Source organism: Entelurus aequoreus, linkage group LG24 (genome assembly GCF_033978785.1).
Source record: "Entelurus aequoreus isolate RoL-2023_Sb linkage group LG24, RoL_Eaeq_v1.1, whole genome shotgun sequence".
NCBI lineage: Eukaryota > Metazoa > Chordata > Actinopteri > Syngnathiformes > Syngnathidae > Entelurus > Entelurus aequoreus.
Genome location: NC_084754.1, coordinates 37,404,332 through 37,428,244, shown reverse-complemented (window position 1 = coordinate 37,428,244; position 23,913 = coordinate 37,404,332). Strand labels below are relative to the sequence as shown.

The 23,913-nt window shown below is 44.7% G+C and overlaps 1 protein-coding gene across 3 annotated transcripts in view; it reads right to left on the bottom strand.

Annotated features, from left to right (window-relative positions):
* The window catches only part of nell2a (neural EGFL like 2a), a 442,132-nt gene that overhangs the window by 25,712 nt on the left and 392,507 nt on the right, over positions 1-23,913 (bottom strand). For all 3 annotated transcript variants that reach the window (XM_062035926.1, XM_062035927.1, XM_062035925.1), the window contains one exon: positions 11,979-12,155. In XM_062035926.1, coding sequence (XP_061891910.1) covers positions 11,979-12,155 — 177 coding nt within the window. The remainder of the gene's footprint in view (positions 1-11,978; positions 12,156-23,913) is intronic.

Below are 23,913 nucleotides of genomic sequence, written 5' to 3'. Positions count from 1 at the left end.
CCAGAACAGGACCGTGGTCTGACTCTTTGCCCTGCAGGAGGCTGACTAGGACGGAGTCGTCTGCAAACTTAATGATGGACCTTGACTGAAGTTATTTGTGTACAGTACAAAACAGCAGGGGGGACAAGACCCGTCCCAGAGTTAGGGGTGTAACGGTACGTGTATTTGTATTGAACCGTTTCGGTACAAGGGTTCCGGTATGGTTCGGAGGTGTACCGAACGAGTTTCCACACGGACATATTAAGTAGCGTACCGCACGTTGTGTAAACAATGCACACCGAGGCACAACACACGGCATGCTAGCAACGACCGGGCTACGACAACATATAAAAGCCAGAGCTGGAAGACCCTCCTGCCTCGTTAAGATCTCCCGTTTGGGAACACTTCGCCTGCGCGGTGCGGAGGACGGAGGTTTGTCGACATTGTTCAGCAGCTGCTTCTGCCAACACGTCAAACATGCTAACCCATTTGAAGCGGCACCACCCCCAAGTGGACATCGCTTCAACAAAGATAAAGACGAGCAAACAGCTCCCACCTCTTACTGCCAAGTTAGCCAGGCTGGGGGGTATAAAAGTTAATCTGAGGCTGAGTTGACTTGAAACAGTTTAATGTTGCACTTTTTCTATGTAGAAGAAAAGTTTTGTCATTTTATTTAATCTGAGCAACAACTTGAGGCAGTTTAATGTTGATTAACGTGGACCCCGACTTAAACAAGTTGAAAAACTTATTGGGGTGTTACCATTTTGTGGTCAATTGTACGGAATATGTACTGTACTGTGCAATCTACTAATAAAAGTCTCAATCAATCAATCAATCAATCAATCAAAAAAAGCACTTTATATGTAGAAAAGTTTTGTTAAGAAACCATTCTGAGCCTTATCTTATTTAGTTTTTATTTTATATATGTTGACCACATTAACCCTGGCAATGGACCCTTTGTGTATATGTATGTTATGCCATTGTTTACAAATTTGGTAAATAAATAACCAAAAAATTTATATTTTGTTGTTTTCTTACTGTACTGAAAATGAACCGAACCGTGACCTCTAAACCGAGGTAAGTACCGAACCGAAATGTTTGTGTACCGTTACACCCCTACCCCGGGGTGATTTTAATTTTACTGAGGGAACTCTCCTGAAGGAATCAATAAAGTACTATCTATCTATCTATCTATCTATCTATCTATCTATCTATCTATCTATCTATCTATCTATCTATCTATCTATCTATCTATCTATCTATCTATCTATCTATCTATCATCTATCTATCTATCTATCTATCCTGTGGCGCATAAGCGAGCATCAGACAGTGTGCTGTTAACACGGGTCCTCTGTGAACTTGAAGTGAGAAAGTCCACTAGCCAGCATATAGAACCAAAGTCAATATTGGACAGCAGTCTACGAGCCAGATGAAAAATCCCCAAAGCATAAGCACGCATGTGTTTTATTTCCATCTAGATGTCCAGCAGTGTTGCTAGGCATCATCTACACCTTTCCTGGGCTGATAAGCAAACTGAAGTGGATCAATTGCATCCTGGGTCATGACCATTAAACTCTGCTTCACTATATTCTCAAAGCTTTTCATCACCAGGGAGGTCAATGCCACAGGGCGGTAGTCATTCAGCCCCCTTGGTGATGGGACCTTTGCAACAGTTACTATAAGGGACTCCTTCCATTTTCCAATTTGGGGACACAGTTCTGTGATAAAGACAGTTGGAAGATGTGAGAGAAAATGCCACATAAAAACAGACCACATTCTTGAAGTAGTCAGTCAGGCCCCTGGCTTTTCCTCACATTTGTCTGCTCAAATGTTTTCCAGACATCCATTTCATTAATCTGAATCTGACTGGTCACAGGGGCACCTCTGAATTCAGATAGTTCATTACTGAAATCATGAGAAACTAATCTCAAATAAAACTGGTTTACCTCATCTGCTAGTACAGAATCAGGCTTGTGGGGGTTAGGCAGACCTTTTTTGGAGTCTTGCATTCTGACCATGGACCCTCCAAGCAGAGCATGAACTACCATTTTTTAGTTTTTCCTCAACCTTATCTTTATACTGTAGCTTGGCCATGTTCATCTCTTTTTTGACCAGCTTGTGAGCTTCTCTTTGTTTTCCAATATCACCCTGATAAAAAGACAACTTTTTCAAGTTAAAGACATTTTTAAGGGATTTGCTAACCCATAGCTTATTATGTGGGTATACTTTAATCATCTTCCTAGGGATAGTCATTTCCTCACAAAATTTCATATAACTTGTCACAGTGTCACTCAGTTCGTTCAAGTCCTTACAAGAGTCTTTACAAACATCCCAACTGGTGCTGTCATAGCAACCATTTAGTTCACGAATATAGCCTTATGTCCACACAGCCACCTCCTTGCACTCCACTTTTCCTCTCTTGAGGGCTGGTTTATACACAGGGGCCAGAAAGATGCTGTTGTGATCAGATGAGCCTAACGGTGCTAGTCCGTAGGATTTGTAGGCACCTTTTATGGTGCCATAGCACAGGTCCAGAATTTTTCCATGCCTAGTTGGGCAGGTTACATACTGGTGAAAGTGACCTAGGGACTTCTTAAGGCAACATGAATTAAAATCTCCCAATAGAAAATGGGGGGCTTCGGGGATGATACTTTGAAGACGGTGCACAAGTTTAACAATAGTGGATGTTGCCTCTCCCATATTAGCTCGGGGGTGGATGTAGACAACTGTCATGAACAGCTGTGGGATTTCTTGCGGTAAATAAGACGGCCGCAGTGAGACACTTAAAAGTTCAATGTCGGGTTCTTGCACCGTGACAGCCTTGCACCAGGCTGGGTTCACATACAAGCACACGCCTCCTCCCAGTGTTTTACCTGTCAGCTGTCTCTGTCGAGCCGAAAAGGCTGCCCGAAACCAGTGATTTCCAGGTCCTGGTTCAAGTCGTGATCCTTTAATCACGTCTCTGTTAGTGCAATGTCCTGGGCATGACGTTAAAGTGCATCTGGCAGTGGAGGCTCCTCTATGGGGTCTTGGGGCACTAGGAGGTTAACCCCTTTACTACTGTTAACCCAGGTGGCCCTTGGCAAAGGCCTAGTACCTGACTGCCCGTTAGCCAGGGATACGGTGAAGACCTCAACGGCGGAGCAGGCAGAAGATGGTAAATATAAGAACTACCACAATGGCTGCGATGGCGGCAGAAGGCTGCAGCAGAAAAGGGTCCCAGTCGTCTTGGACTCCATGACACTGGACCCTGACCCGATTCTGTCAAGGATGGTGTGGTGACTGTCTGTGCCCCAGTCTCCCCACGTTAAACAAAGTCACGCACAGGCATCCTCCATAAAGGGATACACCCCTACCAGGAGGATTGTCATACCCGTTCGAGTGACCGCCGATGATGAGTGCAATCACACAAGCGTTCTTGTATTCAGATATGCACTTTACATGAGCTTGAAGCTCGTCTACTTTGTTTCTCAGTGATTGTACGTTACTGAAGATGATGGAGGGAAGGGGTGAGCGGCGTAATTCAAGTCGGAGGAGCAGCTGTCACACTCCTCCTCTCCGCCCTCGCTTCCTTGTCTAGACCGCTCCTCGCACCACCGTGCGCGGCTTTCCTCATACGTGCCGCCGCCCGCCTCCCGTATCGGACTCTTGGTTTGCATATGCCAGCTGGCAGGGTCCCGACTTTTAAGCCTCTACAGCTGATCAGAAAGTCACGGCTGTATTGCAGCTAGTGGGGCTGCTGGCCGCTACACACGCTGTCGGTTCTCAGCTGTGACTGTCCCTCGGGCAACGCCATCATACTTTCCGGGAGACTCCCGAATTTCAGTGCCCCTCCCGAAAATCTCCCGGGGCAACCATTCTCCCAAATTTCTCCCGATTTTTACCCGGACAACAATATTGAGGGCGTGCCGTGATGGCACTGCCTTGGTCAACAGCCATACAGGTCACACTGAGGGTGGACGTATAAACGACTTTAACACTGTTACAAATACAAATACAAATACTACACTTTTGAAAATGTGCAGGGGACAACAACTGCCTTTTGACAAAGTGCAGGGGACAAAAACAGCCTTTTGAAAATGTGCAGGGGACAAAAACTGCCTTTTGAAAAAGTGCAGCGGAATAAAACTGCCTTTTGAAAAGTGCAGGGGAGAAAAACAGTCTTTTGAAAAAGTGGAGGGGACAAAAACTGCCTTTTGAAAAAGTGCAGGGGAGAAAAACTGACTTTTGAAAAAGTGCAGGGGACAAAAAAATCCTTTTGAAAATGTGCAGGGGACAAAAACTGCCTTTTTATAAAGTGCAGGGGACAAAAACAGCTTTTTGACAAAGTGCAGGAGACAAAAACAGCCTTTTGAAAAAGTGCAGGGGACATAAACGACCTTTTGAAAAGTGCAGGGGAGAAAAACAGTCTTTTGAAAAAGTGGAGGGGACAAAAACTGCCTTTTGAAAAAGTGCAGAGGAGAAAAACTGCCTTTTGAAAAAGTGCAGGGGACAAAAACAGCCTTTTGAAAAAGTGCAGGGGAGAAAAACTGCCTTTTGAAAAGTGCAGGGGACAAAAACTGTCACGTGGGGGCTGCAGCTTGCTGCGGTTTGTTCTTTCAGTGCAAAAAGACGGCTCCGGACGAAGGCGTAAAGGTAGGATGTGATTTATTAACATAAATCACTCAACTACCAAAAACACAAACAACACAACAAAAAGAAAGGCGTGCCTAAAACACGTGAAGCTAAGACTAAACAGAAGCTAGGGCATGGAACAAGAAACTTACTTGGTACAGGCGTGACCAAACAGTGTGACATAATCAGTGAAGCCAGGCCGACTGCCTGGCAAAGGCAACTTAAATAATGCCTCTGATTAGTGCTCGGGAAGCAGGTGAGCACTAATCAGAGACAGGTGAACACACTAAGTCGCCATGGTGACAAAAGCAAACAAGGAAGCTTAAACGGGAACTAAAGAAGTCCAAAACTAACAGGACATAACTAAACAAAACATGATCCGGACCACAGATCATGACAGAGCCCCACCGTTAAAAGACAGATTCCAGATGTCTAAAACACCAAAACAAAAACAAGGCAGAATCGAGAGTCATGGGAGGGCGGGAGGGGGACATGGTGGTGGGTCGCCAGGCCAAGTGGCCCCGAATCCACCGAGGCATAGTCATGTGGCGGCGGCGAGTGGAACGCCGCCACCACAGGCGAGGTGGGCGACCCGGGAAGGGCCACATGCGTGGCCGACGATCAGGTTGGCGCACTTGGCGTGGCGGACGACCAGGTAGTGGCCACAACCGTGGCAGACGAGGAGGCAGGCGCGTCGTCGTCATTGCAGGCGTGGAAGCCGCAGATGACGCAGGTGTGGGCGCAGCAGAAGAAGCAGGCAGCGAAGCAGGTAGCGAAGCAGGTAGCGAAGCAGGTAGCGAAGCAGGTAGCGAAGCTTGGCGTGGCGGGCGGCGAAGCTTGGCGTGGCGCTTCGGGCGGCGAAGCTTGGCGTGGCCATGGTTGGTCTTGGCATGGTTGGTCTTGGACTTGGTCTTGGCATGGTTGGTCTTGGACTTGGTCTTGGTCTTGGCATGGTTGGTCTTGGACTTGGTCTTGGTCTTGGCATGGTTGGTCTTGGACTTGGTCTTGGCATGGTTGGTCTTGGACTTGGTCTTGGTCTAGGCGAGGGTCTTGGTGTGGAGCTGGTACCGGAGCTTGGCGTCGTGGAGCTGGTACCGGAGCTTGGCAGCGTGGAGCTGGAACCGGAGCTTGGCAGCGTGGAGCTGGAACCGGAGCTTGGCAGCGTGGAGCAGGTACCGGTGTCTGGCGAGGAGCAGGTACCGGTGTCTGGCGAGGAGCAGGTACCGGTGTCTGGCGAGGTGCAGGTACCGGTGTCTGGCGAGGAGCAGGTACCGGTGTCTGGCGAGGTGCAGGTACCGGTGTCTGGCGTGGTGCAGGTACAGGTACAGGCTTCTGGCGTGGTGCAGGTACAGGAGATGGTGGCGTTTGCAAGCCCACTAGAGATGATGGTGGCCATGAGCATGGCGGAGGCGGTCTAGCTGGGGGTCGCGGCCTGGCATGCCGAAAGACTGGTGGTGGCGGCCAGGATGGAGGTTGCTGCCTGGTTGGGCGCAGCTGAGCCACCCCACCAGCACAGCCCCAGGCCCCAGCCCCCCCCTCAAGGGGAGGATACCAGACGCGCTCCTTGCGGTCTGGAACAGTCTTTAAGGGTGGGTAGCGGGAGGTCAGGAGGGGGGCATAATCCTCCCCTTTAAATTGTCCAGAAATTCTTTTTTCACCCCCCGCCTGAGATTGTGTGGGAGGACAGCGGGAAAAAGTCCTTGACGTGGGCGGGGCTAGAGTCCTTAGGAGCAGAGTCAAAGTCACTGGGGGCGGAGGTAATTGAAGTTGACAGAATCTATTTTTAGAAAAAGTGTCCTGATGGTACTTTATTTTAGGAAAAAAAGTCTTTAGGAGGTGGCTGACCAAGGGAGACAGATGGAAAAAAAAGAAAATCCTGATCAGTGTCTTCCCTTGAAGACGCTGGCGGAATGATGTCATCGCCGCGCGCCGTTTCAGTGACGTCCTCGGAAGTGGGCGGGGTGACGTCATTCAAAATGGATGTAGTTAAGTTGTTGTCAGAGTTCATTTAGCTTGCAGACCAATCTAAAAATTGTTTGGCAAAATGAGATATGGGATTACCAAAAAATGGCTGAGAGGAAGACTGGGCTGCATGTGGCGTGCTGTGTTCCGGAAGAGGAGTTTGGGGGAACGACGCGTCTTGGAAGGCGAAACGAAGCCTTTCTGGCGGCGCGTCTCCATCTCCTGGCTGTCAAAATGCGAAAGAACTGACTGCTGGCTTCACTCTGTCACGTGGGGGCTGCAGCTTGCTGCGGTTTGTTCTTTCAGTGCAAAAAGACGGCTCCGGACGAAGGCGTAAAGGTAGGATGAGATTTATTAACATAAATCACTCAACTACCAAAAACACAAACAACACAACAAAAAGAAAAGGCGGGCCTAAAACACGTGAAGCTAAGACTAAGCAGAAGCTAGGGCATGGAACAAGAAACTTACTTGGTACAGGCGTGACCAAACAGTGTAACATAATCGGTGAAGCCAGGCCGACTGCCTGGCAAAGGCAACTTAAATAATGCCTCTGATTAGTGCTCGGGAAGCAGGTGAGCACTAATCAGAGACAGGCGAACACACTAAGTCGCCATGGTGACAAAAGCAAACAAGGAAGCTTAAACGGGAACTAAAGAAGTCCAAAACTAACAGAACATAACTAAACAAAACATGATCCGGACCACAGATCATGACAAAAACTGCCTTTTGAAAAAGTGCAGGGGACAAAAGCAGTCTTTTGAAAAAGTGCAGACAAAAACTGCCTTTTTAAAAAGTGCAGGGGACAAAAACTGCCTTTTTAAAAAGTGCAGAGGACAAAAACTGCCTTTTTAAAAAGTGTAGGGGACAAAAACTGCCTTTTGAAAAAGTGCAGGGGACAAAAGCAGTCTTTTGAAAAAGTGCAGGGGAGAAAAACAGTCTTTTGAAAAGTACAGGGGACAAAAACAGCCTTTTGAAAAAGTGCAGGGTACATGTACATCCATGTTAATGCATCACTGACCAGACGCATAATGTGTGTGTGTGTGTGTGTGTGTGTGTGTGTGTGTGTGTGTGTGTGTGTGTGTGTGTGTGTGTGTGTGTGTGTGTGTGTGTGTGTGTGTGTGGCTGCATCAGACACATTGTACTCCCACGGTGTCATGTAGCGGCGCACAGTTTATACGGAAAGGCTTATGAGCTGCCTCTGCAATGTTTGAACAACAGAAGAAGGTGAAACGAGGCGCAAGGAAAACACTGCATACGTTTTTCTGTGTGGAAGATTCAAAAGACAAATAGCAAGTTCCACCCACCTACACACACACGCACACACACACACACACACACACACACACACACACACACACACACACACACACACACACACACACACACACACACACACACACACACACACACACACACACACACACACACACACACACACACACACACACCCACGCACACACACTTTCCAGAGTCCTTCAGAACAAATGTTAGGCTCCAACAAAGCAGACGACAAAGTTCATTGGAATTCTTTTTACATTCCACTAATGACTTTCCCTTTTCACTCTGCTGGTGAAATGTTCTCCTCCTGGCCGTTCACTTTGCCACCTTTCTCCTACGCGAGCATTTCCACAAAGACGAAGATCCTCTTGATTCAGAGCTTTTCTTGCAGTGTGGAATTAAAGTAGCTGCGTGGATTACCACAAACCTTCAATTGACACAGCTCATTCAATGAATCTATTATTCAATGCATCTCCTATTATCTAATGTAGCAAATAACCACCGAGTCTCCAACGAGTTTCAAAAGATGTTGAATTCACAGCTGTGGCTGTAGGCAACCTCCCGATTATGTAGTTGTTGTCACATGTTTACAATGAACTATTAATACTGTCATGTCAGGCCTGACTTTATTTTGTATTTTTCCTTACATCTGTAATAAGTGCTCTTATTTTCTTTTACTTACTGTTTGCCTCCTCTGGCCCGAGCGTTTTCTCCCTCACCTCTTCCAGATTGCCAATCAGGCTTCTTTATGTTCTAGAACATTGCAACGTGTTGTGTTGCTGGTGCTGCTGTTTCCTGTGCACTTCCCAGGTGCAATATTCCTACTTTGTTTGTGACATTCAAGACATGTTTACCTGCCCGCCGTCTCTGCATCCTGGGGTCCAAGACCGACAGAACCCAACAGACTAAGCAGTTGGCAATTTGTTCACTTTCTGCGCTAAATTTGTAACACTAACTAATTCAATTAAAAAATTATCAACGTTGTCATGAACAAAATAGTTGCTTATAAGTTATAATTATAATATTGTCAGAATTTGTATTCGTAAACACTGAGTTTGAACAGTTTCTAAAACTGGATCATAAAAATTAGTGCGTTGTTGTACTTGTTTGCTTAATGTATTCCATCATTTAATTCCACGTACTGATATGCTACTGTAAGGTCTTAAACCGCGTATGTGCATGCAAATGTTTTAAGTAAATGTTTTCCCCTAAGATTGTATTTCTTGTCTCTTATTGATGATTTAAGGGGCTGATTGATGACACTAGTTATATATACTGTATATACAATGGGGCAAAACATCTTTGGAGGGAGTTGAAAGTCCGTGTTGCCCCGCGACAGCCCCAAAACATCGCTGATCTAGAGCAGATCTGCATGCAGGAATGGGCCACAATAGCAGCAACAGTGTGTGAGAACCTCACAGAAAACGTTTGACCTCTGTCATTGCCAACAAAGGGTATATAACAAAGTATTGAGATTAACTTTTGTTATTGACCAAATACTTATTTTTCACCATCGTTTGCAAATAAATTCTTAAAAAACTTGATTTTTTTGGGATTTTTTTTTTCATTCTGTCTCTCATAGTTGAGGTGTACCTATGATGACAATTACAGGCCTCTCTCATCTTTTTAAGTGGGAGACCTTGCACAATTGTTGACTAACTAAATACTTTTTTGCCCCACTGTGTATATATATATATATATATATATATATATATATATATATATATATATATATATATATATATATATATATATATACATATATATATATATATATACACACTACCGTTCAAAAGTTTGGGGTCACGTTGAAATGTCCTTATTTGTGAAGGAAAAGCACTTTAAACTAGTCTTAACTTTAAAGAAATACACTCTATACATTGCTAATGTGGTAAATGACTATTCTAGCTGCAAATGTCTGGTTTTTGGTGCAATATCTACATAGGTGTATAGAGGCCCATTTCCAGCAACTATCACTCCAGTGTTCTAATGGTACAATGTGTTTGCTCATTGGCTCAGAAGACTAATTGATGATTGGAAAACCCTTGTGCAATCATGTTCACACATCTGAAAACAGTGTAGCTCGTTACAGAAGCTACAAAACTGACCTTCCTTTGACCAGATTGAGTTTCTGGAGCATCACATTTGCGGGGTCAATTAAACGCTCACAATGTCCAGAAAAAGAGAACTTTCATCTGAAACTCGACAGTCTATTCTTGTTCTTAGAAATGAAGGCTATTCCACAAAATTGTTTGGGTGACCCCAAACTTTTGAACGGTAGTGTATATATATATATATATATATATATATATATATATATATATATATATATATATATATATATATATATATATATACATATAAAAATATATATATACATATTAAAAAAAAAAAAAATTAAAAAAAAAATATATATATATATATATATATATATATATATATATATATATATATATATATATATATATATATATATATATATATATATATATATATATACACACATATACATACACACACACACATATATATATATATACACACATATATGCAGTCGTGGTCAAAAGTTTACATACACTTGTAAAGAACATAATGTCATGGCTGTCTTGAGTTTCCAATCATTTCTACAAGTCTTATTTTTTTGTGATAGAGTGATTGGAGCACGTACTTGTTGGTCACAAAAAACATTCATTAAGTTTGCTTCTTTTATGAATTTATTATAGGTCTACTGAAAATGTGAGCAAATCTGCTGGGTCAAAAGTATACATACAGCAATGTTAATATTTGCTTACATGTCCCTTGGCAAGTTTTACCAGTTTTGGTAGCCATCCACAAGCTTCTGCTTGAATTTTTGACCACTCCTCTTGACAAAATTGGTGCAGTTCAGCTAAATTTGTTGGTTTTCTGACATGGACTTGTTTCTTCAGCATTGTCCACACGTTTAAGTCGGGACTTTGGGAAGGCCCTTCTAATACCTTAATTCTAGCCTGATTTAGCCATTCCTTTACCACTTTTGACGTGTGTTTGGGGTCATTGTCCTGTTGGAACACTCAACTGCCCCCAAGACCCAAACTCCGGGCTGATGATTTTGTGTGTGTGACCTCACCAATGCGCTTTTGGAAGAAAGGTTGAAAATTTCTATAAACACAAACCGCAACCTTGTGGACAGCCTTCCCAGAAGAGTTGAAGCTGTATTAGCTGCAAAAAGTGCACCGACATCATATTTAAACCCTATGGGTTAGGAATGGGATGGCACTTCAATTTCATATGTGAGTCAAGGCAGGTGGCCAAATACTTTTGGCAATATAAAATAATGTAACCTTTGGCCATTAAAAGACAGTCATTTCCAGGAGTTATCACACCTTCTGAGTAGCCTCTGATTTACTAATGGTTTCTAATGTTGTAAAAATGTGTAGAATAAATATTACTGTGGGGGGAGAGTGTGATCAGCGCGCCTGCAGGAGAAAAGGTCACCGCCTCTGTCCATGGTGCTGAAGACAGAGCACCATCAGACGGGGGCGTGGCAGTGCTGACGGCGAGACACAGCTGGCAGGTGATTAGACTTCCCAGGTGGTAGGAGTTGTCTAATCACCTGTTGTCTATAACAGTAGCGGTCGGGAACAGCAGGAGGAGGATTGGTGAGACTGAAAAGTCTGGAGAAAACTTTGCATAAAAGAACCATACGATCATTACAAAGCTTGTTAACCCTGCACGCTGGACTCCTGTCTGACAGTGGGACTGCAAGGAAGCGACTTCCACAATTAAATTACTACCTTTCTGTCAACGAAGATTTGCTTCAGCGTGCGACAAATAGTCATTTTGATAGTAGGCTATTATAGCTAATATAGACATTTACGTCATGTGTTGCCTTCATTATAACACTTATAGACTTAGGCTTTTCATTTTTCGTTTTTTGTATTTTTGGCCCAATATGGCTCATTCAACGTTTTGGGTTGCCGACCCACCGGCCTAAGCTATTGCTTCCTGTTGGTCAAAAAGCTTCTTACCCAGTTTAAAACCGAAACTCTGATGGCATACCGTTCTGATTTGTTCATGAAGATATTGTGATTAATTGTGTCAAATGCTTTTGTTCCAGTGGTTGTGTTGTGCAATAGAAATGACCATGTGGTCCCTCACTTACCAGACACTGGCACTGCTGACAGTTCTCCACCCACGTGTCGCCGCTGCCATAGGTCAGAGCGCCGTTCTGGTGCAGACACTGGCTGCTCAGCCGAGGGTCGCACTCGGGGCAGCAGAAGAGGTCGGCGCTGGGGTTGTCGCAGTCGCACACCATCCTGCGACACATCACTTGGCCGGCCTGGGGAAGAGGACCAAGGAAAAAAATGACACCCATTTAACACAAACAGGATCGGGACATGTTTGACAATGGAGAGCAGGGAGGAGGAGATATTGGTCAATAATAACATAGTGTTATTAGAAGTGATTTACAGAAAAGTCACTTATGCAAAAGCCCTCCACGTCACTTGTTGCGTAGTACACTCTAGTCCAGGGATGTCCAACATGCGGCCTGTGGGCCGTATCAGGCCCGCGAGATGAGTTTGCTAGTGTAAAATTGAGCTGCATTTTTAACCCTTGTGTAATGTTCATATTGTTGTTACTCAGCCAGCGTTTGTGGGTCTGATGGACCCGTTGCATTTTGTGGCTTTTAATGCCTCACAATCAAACACTTTTATGTTAAAATACTGAATAGATGTTTATTGGGATAAGGTAAACATCTGTTCAGTAAACATTTGTTACTCAGCCAAACACTGGCTGAGTAACAACAATATGAACGTTGCACGGAACATTTCTCTGCCAGTTTCTGCATCCCACAGGGATTCTTCTTTTGTGTTTCTGCACCTGCGGCTCCCACACAAGGTTGCAACATTGTTTGTCAACACTGTCTGCTCTCATTTTCTCGCACATTTGACCCTCTGATGTTCTGTGTACCTACACCCTGTCCTCCTCCTGTCTAGGCCTGCTGTGTGTGCGTGTGTGTGTGTGCGTGTGTGTGTGGTACACAGAACATCAATTTCCACACCTCTTTTATGTATATGTAATATAAATGTGTAGGGGGGGTGTATGGTGTGTGGTCATTAAATATGTATTGTGATATATGTTCTTCACAGAAAATGAGCCAAAGTCAGTGAGTCTCAGTTTGTAAAATTAATTAATTGTATCCTTTTTCTTTTAATAAAAAATTAAAACGGGTCCCACAGACCCGAACACCACACAAGGGTTAAATAAAAGAAACTGCTGTTCTAAGTGTGTCCACCGAATGTCGCAATAGCCATTCTGTCCAGTAAGCAAATAGTTTATACCGGGGCGGAAAGTATACCGACAAGAAGTACACGGTAAAGCGAGGCTGCGATTCCTCCCACTCGACCCAACGTAAAACAAAGAGGAGTAAAATAAAGACTTAAAATGCTGCATGAGACACTGCACATTGATAGAGTTCTGTGGAAATTATTGTCTTCTGTGCAAATTTAAAGAAAGTGAAGAGTGTGATTTACTGCAATACTGTCAGTCTTTCAGGTTTTTATTAGAGATGTCCGATAATATCGGACTGCCGATATTATCGGCCGATAAATGCTATAAAATGTAGTATCGGAAATTATCGGTATCGGTTTCAAAAAGTAAAATGTATGACTTTTTAAAACGCCGCTCTGTACACGGACGTAGGGAGAAGTACAGAGCGCCAATAAACCTTGAAGGCACTGCCTTTGCGTGCCGGCCCAGTCACATAATATCTATGGCTTTTCACACACATAAGTGAATGCAAGGCATACTTGGTCAACAGCCATACAGGTCACACTGAGGGTGAACGTATAAACAACTTTAACACTGTTATAAATATGCGCCACACTGTGAACCCACACCAAATAAGAATGACAAACACATTTCGGGAGAATATCCACACCGTAACACAACATAAACACAACAGAACAAATACCCAGAACCCCTAACTCTTCCGGGACGCTACAATATACACCCCCTTGTTACATTGTTTAATGCATCCAGCTGGGCATCACAACAAAATTAGCCATAATAATGTCTTAATTCCATGACTGTGTCAGGACTTGGTCCTTGGCGTGGTTTGTTCTCCCAGAAGGCAACGGAAAATTGATGTGAATTTAAATACATGTTTATTAGTGATGGGTCCGGCAACACAGATGCATCGGCGCATGCGTCGAGCTCATAGAGCGATACCCTGTGTCGGTGCGCGTATCGCTTTTAGAAAGTCACGTGACCGAACACGAGCTGTTCTGGTCACGTGACCGCTCATGAACTGTATCGCACTGACGCCTGCGCGCCAAACTGTGTTTATTAGGAAGCGGCGCAACGCGTGTTGTTGACGAACACCGTTAGGGCCGCTTGTTGTCACTGTCACTCAAAGTTGCATTTCAAAATTACACAGAATAAATGTGTTTATTTTGTTTAGAATTCAGATGGGTTTGATTTGGTGCGCGGCATATATTGGCTGTGCGGCGCACGGTGTGCGCGGAGGACGCTTGAGCACTGCGCAATTGCGCAGGCGCGCACCTTAGAGGTAACGTTGCTCACAGGGCACAGAGGAGGCGTCAGTGCGATACAGTTCGCGTATCGGTCACGTGACCAAAGCAGCTCATGATCGGTCACGTAACTTTCTTAAAGCGGTACGCGCACCGACACAGGGTTTTGCTCTATGAGCTCGACGCATGCGCCGATGCATGTGTTGCAGGACCCATCACTACTGTTACTAGAGAAGGTACAGGACTGACGGCGTGGCAAAGTTGGTAGAGTGGCCGTGCCAGCAATCGGAGGGTTGCTGGTTACTGGGGTTCAATCCCCACCTTCTACCATCCTAGTCACGATACATGTTCACATTATTTGACTGTATCTAAAAAAGATAAAAATATATTTTTATTTAAATGAAGATATGAAATAATCCTAAATGAAATACAATGACTTGGTTTATATTATTGTATATACTAGGTCATAAAATCAGTGTCAGTTGAGTCGGTCCATAGGTTGCCTGTAGGGATTTTTAATGTCCAGCAGATGTCAGTATTTAGTGACACAGTATCGACACAGTATCAATACAGTTTTGCAATGTGTCGAAACGCTTCATGAGGCCTCATCAACCCATCACTAATGTTTATTTCAATTAATCAAAAAAGGTGTAAACAAAAGGCGGTCACAGTGGAGGTACAAAACGACTATGAAAACAAAACACTAGCACAAAGGCAGAACTAGGACATAAAACAAAACTTGCAAACTACGGCTTGAATAAAGAAAACTTACTTGGAACCAGAACAGGACATGAAAAAGAGCAGCATGGATCATGAACAAGGGGGTGTAGAAAGTGTGTCAAGAGTGATGTCGCCAGGCCGACTGCCTGGCAACAATGGCCTTAAATACTAGTGACATGATTGGTGAAAACAGGTGCGTGACTGAAAATGTGAAAACGTGAGACAGGTGCGTGACATGAGGATGTGAACCAGGTGAAACTAATGATTACTATGGTGACAAAGCAAGGGAGTGAAGACAAGAACTAAAAAGTGTCCAAAAACCAAGCAAAACAAAAACATGATCAACACAGACATGACAGAGCCCCCCCCTTACGGACAGATCCCAGATGTCCAAAAACAAAATAAACAATGATCAATAGTCATGGGAGGGCGGGAGGGGAACATGGCGGTGGGTCGCCAGACCAAGTGTCAGGTGGCGGCGACGCGTAGAGCGCCGCTGTACCAGGCGAGGTGGGCGACCTGGGAATGGCCACATTCGTGGCCGAAGAGGAGGTGGATGCACTTGGCGTGGCGGACGACCAGGTAGTGGCCACATCCATGGCCGACGAGGATGCAGACGCGTCGTCATCGTGGCAGGCGTGGAAACAGCAGACGAAGCGGTCACGGGTGCCGTAGACGAAGCAGGCGGCGGGTCTTGGCGTGGAGCATCAGGCGGCGAAGCTTGGCGTGGGGCGTCAGGCGGCGAAGCTTGGCGTGGGGCGTCAGGCGGCGAAGCTTGGCGTGGGGCGTCAGGCGGCGAAGCTTGGCGCGGCGGGTCGTGGTCTTGGCATGGCGAGTCGTGGTCTTGGCATGGGGTGTCTTGGCATGGGGGTGCTTGGTCTTGGTCTTGGCGTGGAGCAGCTATGGGCGGCACTTGGCGGTGTGGAGCAGCTACGGGCGGAAATTGGCGGCGTGGAGCAGCTACGGGCGGCACTTGGCAGCGTGGAGCTGGTACCGGAGCTTGGCGTGGTGCTGCGACAGGTGCCTGGCGTGGTTCTGCGACAGGTACCTGGCGTGGTGCTGCGACAGGTGCCTGGCGTGGAGCAGCTAACCGTGGTGCTAGCTGTGGAGCAGCTACAGGTGCTAGCTTTGGTGCAGGTGGAGGTGGCCTAGCTGGGGGTTGTGGCTTGGCAGACCGAAAGCCCGGTGGTGGCTGCCGTGCTGGAGGCTGTGGCTTGGCATGGTGACAGACTGGTGGTGGCGGCCGGGATGGAGGTTGCTGCCTGGTTGGGTGCAGCTGAGCCACCCCACCAACACAGCTCCCGGCCCCAGCCCCCCCCCTCAAGGAGCGGATACCAGACGCGCTCCCTGCAGTCTGGCATCTTCTTTAGGGGTGGGTGGGGGGAGGTCAGGAGGGGGGCAGAATCCTCCCCTCCAAACTGTCCAAAAAGTATTTTTTCTACCTGGGATTGAGTGGTTGAAAAAAAAAATTGTGTGACTTGGGCGTGGCTTGAGCCCTGGGGGGCGGGGGATCGAAAGAAAAAGAGTTGAAAAAAAATTCCTGGTCTGTGCTGTCATCAGGGCGAAGCTGGGCTGCTTGCTGCTTGCTTCCGCCCGGAGGGGGAGGAGCTTGCGGGAGTGAGGCGTCCTCTCTGCTTGCAGAAGTCCTCCGTCTAGGGCGACGCTTCCGCGGCTGGGGCGACGTGCCAACGTCGTCCTCGGACCAAATGGGGCACAATGGCACCAGTCTTCCATCTGGCCCCCACATCAGGTCTCTGTGCTCCATGGAGGAGTAGCGCAGCGTTTCCTCCTCCATCGCGCGCAGGACCGCCCAAGAAGCCTCGTACAAAACGTCCAATTTTCTTGTGGGAGAACTTTTATGCTGGTGACATACTGTCAGGACTTGGTCCTTGGCGTGGTTTGTTCTCCCAGAAGGCAACGGAAAATTGGCGCGTGCGAGACGTGAATTTAAATACATGTTTATTTTAATTAATCAAAAAAGGTGCAAACAAAAGGCGCTCACAGTGGAGGTACAAAACGACTATGAGAACAAAACACTAGCACAAAGGCAGAACTAGGACATAAAACAAAACCTGCAAACTACGGCTTGAATAAAGAAAACTTACTTGGAACCAGAAGAGGACATGAAAAAGAGCAGCATGGATCATGAACAAGGGGGTGTAGAAAGTGCACTGTCTCTAATGTGACTATTTTTCATACACAGTGTGCCTCCTGTACACTGGGGGGCGCTTATTTCCTTTTGTTTATTTATTTTCCGGTTGACCTATATGACGTCACACTAGGCCAGGGGTGTCCAAAGTGCGGCCCGGGGGCCATTTGCGGCCCGCAGCTAATTGTTTACTGGCCCGCCACACATTCCTGAATTGCTATTGCAAAAATTAAAAAAAACATAAAAAAATGGAATGAGGTGAAATCTAACTAGAAAAAGTTGCAATGTTGACACAAAGCTGCCATGCAGGCTGTTTTTTTTGTTTTGTCTATCTTTATTTGTCTTTGTTTGCCATTGCTAAAAATAAAAAATAAAAAATTAATGTTATAATGGATTATTGACCTATTCAAGGCTCCAATTATTTCAAATATTTCACTTTAAAATGTTTTATGTGGAAAATATTGCTGAAAATATTGTGTGGTTGCCATACAAAAACATCAACGTTTTCTTTGACTAAAGAGCATAAAACAAACAAAATAATAGTTCAAACGTAAAATCGACAGATATATCTGAAATTGATCTTGTAACTTAAGTGTTGAAGGTAAAAAAAAAATATATCATTTTATATGAGTGGGGCTCCTTTTGGATCCCAAATATATTTAATGGGATTTTATTTATCTTTTCACTGTGATTACTCAAAAATAATAATGAATTAAAATCAATGGTGTCCTGCATTATTGATCTTTTTAAGGCAAATACTGCATATTTCAATTTTATTATAAAAAAACAAAGTTCTTTTTGACAGAAAAGGCTTTTTTAAAAAACTTTATATCAACCTGAAGTTGATATACTGAAGTGATTTACTGTAAGCGTTAAATAAATAAAAATAATAAAAATTTGACTTGTTTTTAACATTTTAATGACTTAGACCCTTTATGGTCCCCGGAAGCCCTAAAGGTAAAACATTTTTTTTTTTAAATCCATATATTTTGTTATGGTTTGAAAATGAAAAATATCAAAATGGCCCCCGCATACTTTAATTTTTACGTGTGCGGCCCTCAGTGGAAAAAGTTTGGACACCCCTGCACTAGGCGTATGTGGCTTCTAACAAGTTAAGAGCCTAGCTATGTCGTAAAGTCCGCTGTAATATTGGCACAGATTACAAATATTAGGTCTCTGTGGGGGGCTTGGCCTGCGGACCTGCAGCGAAGCGGGGTGTGTCGACCGGCTTCGAGATTAGCGACAGGTGCGTAGATGGCGCACCTGGGTTGGCCCATCTAATCAGCTGTCGCTCTGTTGAAAAGCAGCAGCCGGGAAGGAGAGGGTTGTTGGTGGTGGAGTGCAAGCGAAAGCGAGACAGACGACACACTGGAAGGAAAACCATTTGTGTGCTCAATAGATAAAAAGAGACTCATCACAAAATAAATCATTGTTCAGAACCATGAACGCCGCTGTCATGTCAGTGATTGGTGGTCAGAGGAGAGAGAGTCTTCCACAGTCTCTAATGGCTATGCTGATGTTAAATAGCAGACAGCATCAAGAAATGATCTAATATTGCACTACGGACATGACACTACCACCAAGGATGTATCGGGGCGGAGACAGGTCCAAAGTCAAGAAAGACTGACGGCAGAGAGTTTTTTCGAAATAACTTTGAACAGAGAATCATGAAAAAAAAACTTTTCAAAATCTCAAAAGTTATTTCACATCACAGCAAAGGCTCTGTGGATTGATGGAAGGAGTTTTAAATCCCAAGGAATAGAGAGTTACCGACTGGATACTGTTCCAGATTAACTTGGTTGATATTGCTCTGGACTATCTTGTGGAATACAGAGTTATTTTTAATCAGTTTGCGTGAAGAGGTTTGTGTACGCTTTGTTAGTCCCCTTGTGATTTGCAATACTTGCTTAATTCTCTTTCATATTTTGTTCGAAAGTCAGCATTCTGCATTCTACAATCCACAGAGGCACTATGGAGAGACTACTGACCAACTGCATCTCTGTCTGGACTGCAGCCTGCAATGCCTCAGACTGGAAGTCTCTGCAGAGAGTGGTGAGGACGGCGGGAAAGATCATCAGGACTCCTCTTCCTCCTATCCGGGAGATCGCTGCCTGACCAGGGCTCAGAAAATCACTAGAGACTCCTCCCACCCCCACCAAGGACTGTTTTCACTGCTGAACTCTGGAAAGAGGTTCCGCAGCCTGCGTAGCAGAACCTCCAGGTTCTGTAACAACCTCTTCCCTCAGGCCATAAGACTCTTGAACGCATCAAAATAATACCCCCAATTCCCCCCAAAACTCGCTGGACTATAAAGACAATACAACATACATCCATAAAGGTGCAATATATTTATCTGTACAGTAAACTATTTATATCTGCACCTTCTTTTGTAAATGCAAGCACCTTATTGCTCTTTTATCCTGCACTAAAACCAGCTAATGTGCCGAAATTGTGTTCCTATCTGTAATGCAAAGTTCAAATTTGAATGACATTAAAGGAAGTCTAAGTCGAAGTCTAAATAAGCCGACATTCAACATTTCCTTAGTTAACTTACTAAATAAATCTCTGTTTCTTTTTCCTACCATCGATGCACTTGAAAATGTTCTGTTCTTTTAATTTGAGAAGCAAATAAACAGTCTCGTCTTCATTACAATTGTTGCTACGTTTTTAATGAATGGTATCTGCTTCCAGGTTTGATCTCGCGCTGTGAGGCTGGCGAAGGCACAACACGAAGGGTCCCTTTGGCCACACACCCCCCTCGAGAGATCTGGTTTCCAATCGCATAATCCTGGTATGGTAGTCTGACTTTTAAAAAACCGAACACAATCGGTTCAAAGTGTTTCCACTTCCATATTTCAAACTGAACTGAGGGTTGGACTCCGCCAAGGCTGCCCTTTGTCACCGATTCTGTTCATAACTTTTATGGACAAAATTTCTAGGCGCAGTCAGGGCCTAGAGGGGATCCGGTTTGGTGGCTGTAGGATTAGGTCTCTGCTTTTTGCAGATGATGTGGTCCTGATGGCTTCATCTGGCCAGGATCTTCAGCTCTTACTGGATCGGTTCGCAGCCGAGTGAGAAGCGACTGGGATGAGAATCAGCACCTCCAAGTCCGAGTTCATGGTTCTTGTCAGAAAAAGGTGGAGTGCCATCTCAGGGTTGGGGAGGAGATCTTGCCCCAAGTGGAGGAGTTCAAGTACCTCTGAGTCTTGTTCACGAGTGAGGGAAGAGTGGATCGTGAGAGCGACAGGCGATTTGGTGCGGCGTCTTCAGTAATGCGGACGCTGTATCGATCCGTTGTGGTGAGGAAGGAGCTGAGCCGGAAGGCAAAGCTCTCAATTTATTGGTCGATCTACATTCCCATTCTCACCTATGGTCATGAGCTTTGGGTTTATGACCGAAAGGACAAGATCACGGGTACAAGCAGCCAAAATGAGTTTCCTTCGCAGGGTGGCGGGGTTCTTACTTAGAGATAGGGTGAGAAGCTCTGTCATCCGGGGGGAGCTCAAAGTAAAGCCGCTACTCCAGATGAGGTGGTTCGGGCATCTGGTCAGAATGCCACCCGAACGCCTCCTTAAGGGAGGTGTTAAGGGAACGTCCGACTGGTAGGAGGCCATGAGGAAGACCCAGGACACGTTAGGAAGACTATGTCTCCCGGCTGGCCTGGGAACGCCTCGGGATCCCCCGGGAGGACGAAGTGGCCGGGGAGAGGGAAGTCTGGGCTTCCCTGCTTAGGCTGATGCCCCCGCGATCCGACCTCGGACAAGCGGAAGAAAATGGATGGATGTTAGAGAAATTTGACTAATTTAGTGCATGTGTTTCAGCATGTGTCCCTTTTTCTGTGATTTTTCAACTTTTGACAAGTTTCATCCATTTGAAGCATCCGAGAACCAATTAAGTTTGTAGGTCTTGGTTGCACTGTAATATAAAAAAAATACCTATTCAAATAACACTGCTGTGACTTTTAGTCCCACAATGAGTGTATGGAAACTTTTTGACACACAGGCTGATCCCAGGGCACTCAATCAAAAGGCTGTAGCTTTAAAAGCCACTGATCCAGTGATGAGCTAAAGTGGCCCACCTGGGGCAGCGAGCAGACTGAAACAATGAACTGTTTGCATATTGCATGTTGCCTCCATCTGGCCTCAGTCCAGTCTCTGTGATGCCTGACCTTCTCCTTCGCCCCCTTTGTCACCCCATCCTCTAAACATCCAGCTGCATCCTCCCAAACAACAATGTCTACTGTTTACCCCTCGGCTCAGTCAACCCGCTCAATGCAACTAATATTGACAGGCAGCTCTTCAATCTCAGGAATCAATTAATATGACTCTTTCCATTAGGGAGCCACTTGTGCCCCCGCTTCTTTGTAATCAAATGAATCATTTGCTGCTTGATCGTTCGCCACCGACGCTAATCTGCCGTAATCACCTTCCACTCCCGACAGACACTTGGCATTAGCTTGAGGGGAACACTGGATAGTAGCGGGTGTGACATGTTTGGGATGATCGGTTTGAAATTACCCACTGTTTTTTTGAACACCCATTTCTACTGAAACAGAGTAAGTAAGTATACGGGACAAAAATATAAACGCATCATTTTAGTTTTTTTTTCATAAGTTGAACTCAAAGATGTAAGACTTTGACTTTTTCACAAAAGACCCATTCCTCTCAAATATTGTTGACAAATCTGTCTAAATCTGTTAGTGCAGGGTTTCCCACACATTCATTTATTTATGGCGGCCCGCCACGAAATAATTACGTCCGCCACAAAAAAAAAAAAAAATGAAGAAAAAAAAAAAAATAAAAAAAAATAAATTGTCCTCTCCAGCTTCTCAGGCAAATCATATAGTTGATGTAGATGCCCATATCGGCTGTTCAGATTTACTTTACAAAAGAGAAGTGTAGGATACTTCTCTTGTTGCCTTATTTGTATTTGACTTTATTAAATGTATTTATATTAGAAACACAACATGTGTATAAAACAAAGGGTGCAAAGTCTGCAGGCAGTAGGAAACACATGGTTAAGTGTAGGGAGTAAAACTGATGGCAGTCTAAAGTTCAAGATTTTTGGAGCTCTTTGTTCAGTGGATCAGATGTTTGATGAAGCTCTGTGTCTATCTACCACCACTACTGTTTTCTGTTTATTTGTTACTGACTGTGGCAGGACACCTCTGCCTCTGTTTCACTTTATGTTGCTGGTAAACAATATGGTTGTAGTAGTAGGCTAAAGTTAAATTATTTAGTATGCACTAATTAAAGGGGCAGAGCTTTGAGACATTTTAGCTTTTATATTTTATAAGATATATTTTTTGTAAGAACCACAATTAATAAATATATTTCAGTGAATAACTTATTGTTCAAATCTGTATATAAATATGTACATAAAGTGTTGTAATTATATTGTAAAATGGATGGATGGATGGATGGATGGATGGACGTTTAAAACAAAACTGTTATTATTAATTAGTAAGTATACATTTTTTGAGCCTTTTTAGAGAAAATCAAATCATTGTAGTACATTTTGCAAATTACTCGATGATGTCATGGTGACCACGCCCATAGCCACGCCCCCGCCGCCACGGGTATCTTGGCAGTTTATGGGAAACACTGTAGTGAGCATTTTTTCTTTGCCAAGATAATCCATCCCACCTCACAGGTGTGGCATATCAAGATGCTGATTAAAGGCCTACTGAAAGCCACTACTACCAACCACGCAGTCTGATAGTTTATATATCAATGATGAAATCTTAACACTGCAACACATGCCAATACGGCCGGGTTAACTTATAAAGTGCAATTTTAAAATTCCCGCCACACTTCCGGTTGAAAAACTCCTTTGGATATGATTTATGCGCGTGACGTCACAAAAGCAACGGAAGTGGTTGGACCCCATCGGACCCGATAGAAAAGCCTCTTGTTTTCTTCGACAAAATTCCACATTATTCTGGACATCTGTGTTGGTGAATCTTTTGCAGTTTGTTTAATGAACAATGGAGACTGCAAAGAAAAACGTTGTAGGTGGGATCGATCGGTGTCTTAGCGGCTAAGTACAATACTGTAATATCTGTGATATTTGCATTAGTGTACTGTGTCTTTAAGGGTTTGGGGAACGCGCATGCGCGAGTGAGTTGGCGGAGAACTTGTGTGTGTGAGCGTGAGTTTTGGCTAACAGCAGCTCGTGTATGTGTGTGCGTTACTTTTTGAACTACAACCAGTTACCGCTTTTTAATAAAGCGATTGAGCAGCGCTTCCTCGTCTGTGTGACTCCTTCTCCACTGCGGGGCATTACAATACTTACAGCAACACAACAAGGACTACTTACTACGCCTAGCCGATGCTTGCCGCCAAACCCACGGATGAAGTCCTTCGTCGTGCCGTTGATCGCTGGAATGCAGGTGAGCACGGCTGTTGATGGGTTTCTATCTTCATTTGAGAACGATGCTACGCGCTAGCTCAGTAGCTAAGTGTGTCACCGATGTATTGTCTTGGAGATAAGTCACTTTAAATGTCCATTTCGCGTGCTCGACTCTCATTTTCAAGAGGATATAGTATCCGAGGTGGTTTAAAATACAAATCCGTGATTCACAATAGAAAAAGGAGAGAGTACATAGTTCTGTGAGGTCTGGTTGCTAAGTTAGCTTCAATGGCATCGTTAGCACAGCATTGTTAACCTTCGCCAGCCTGGAAATCATTAACCGT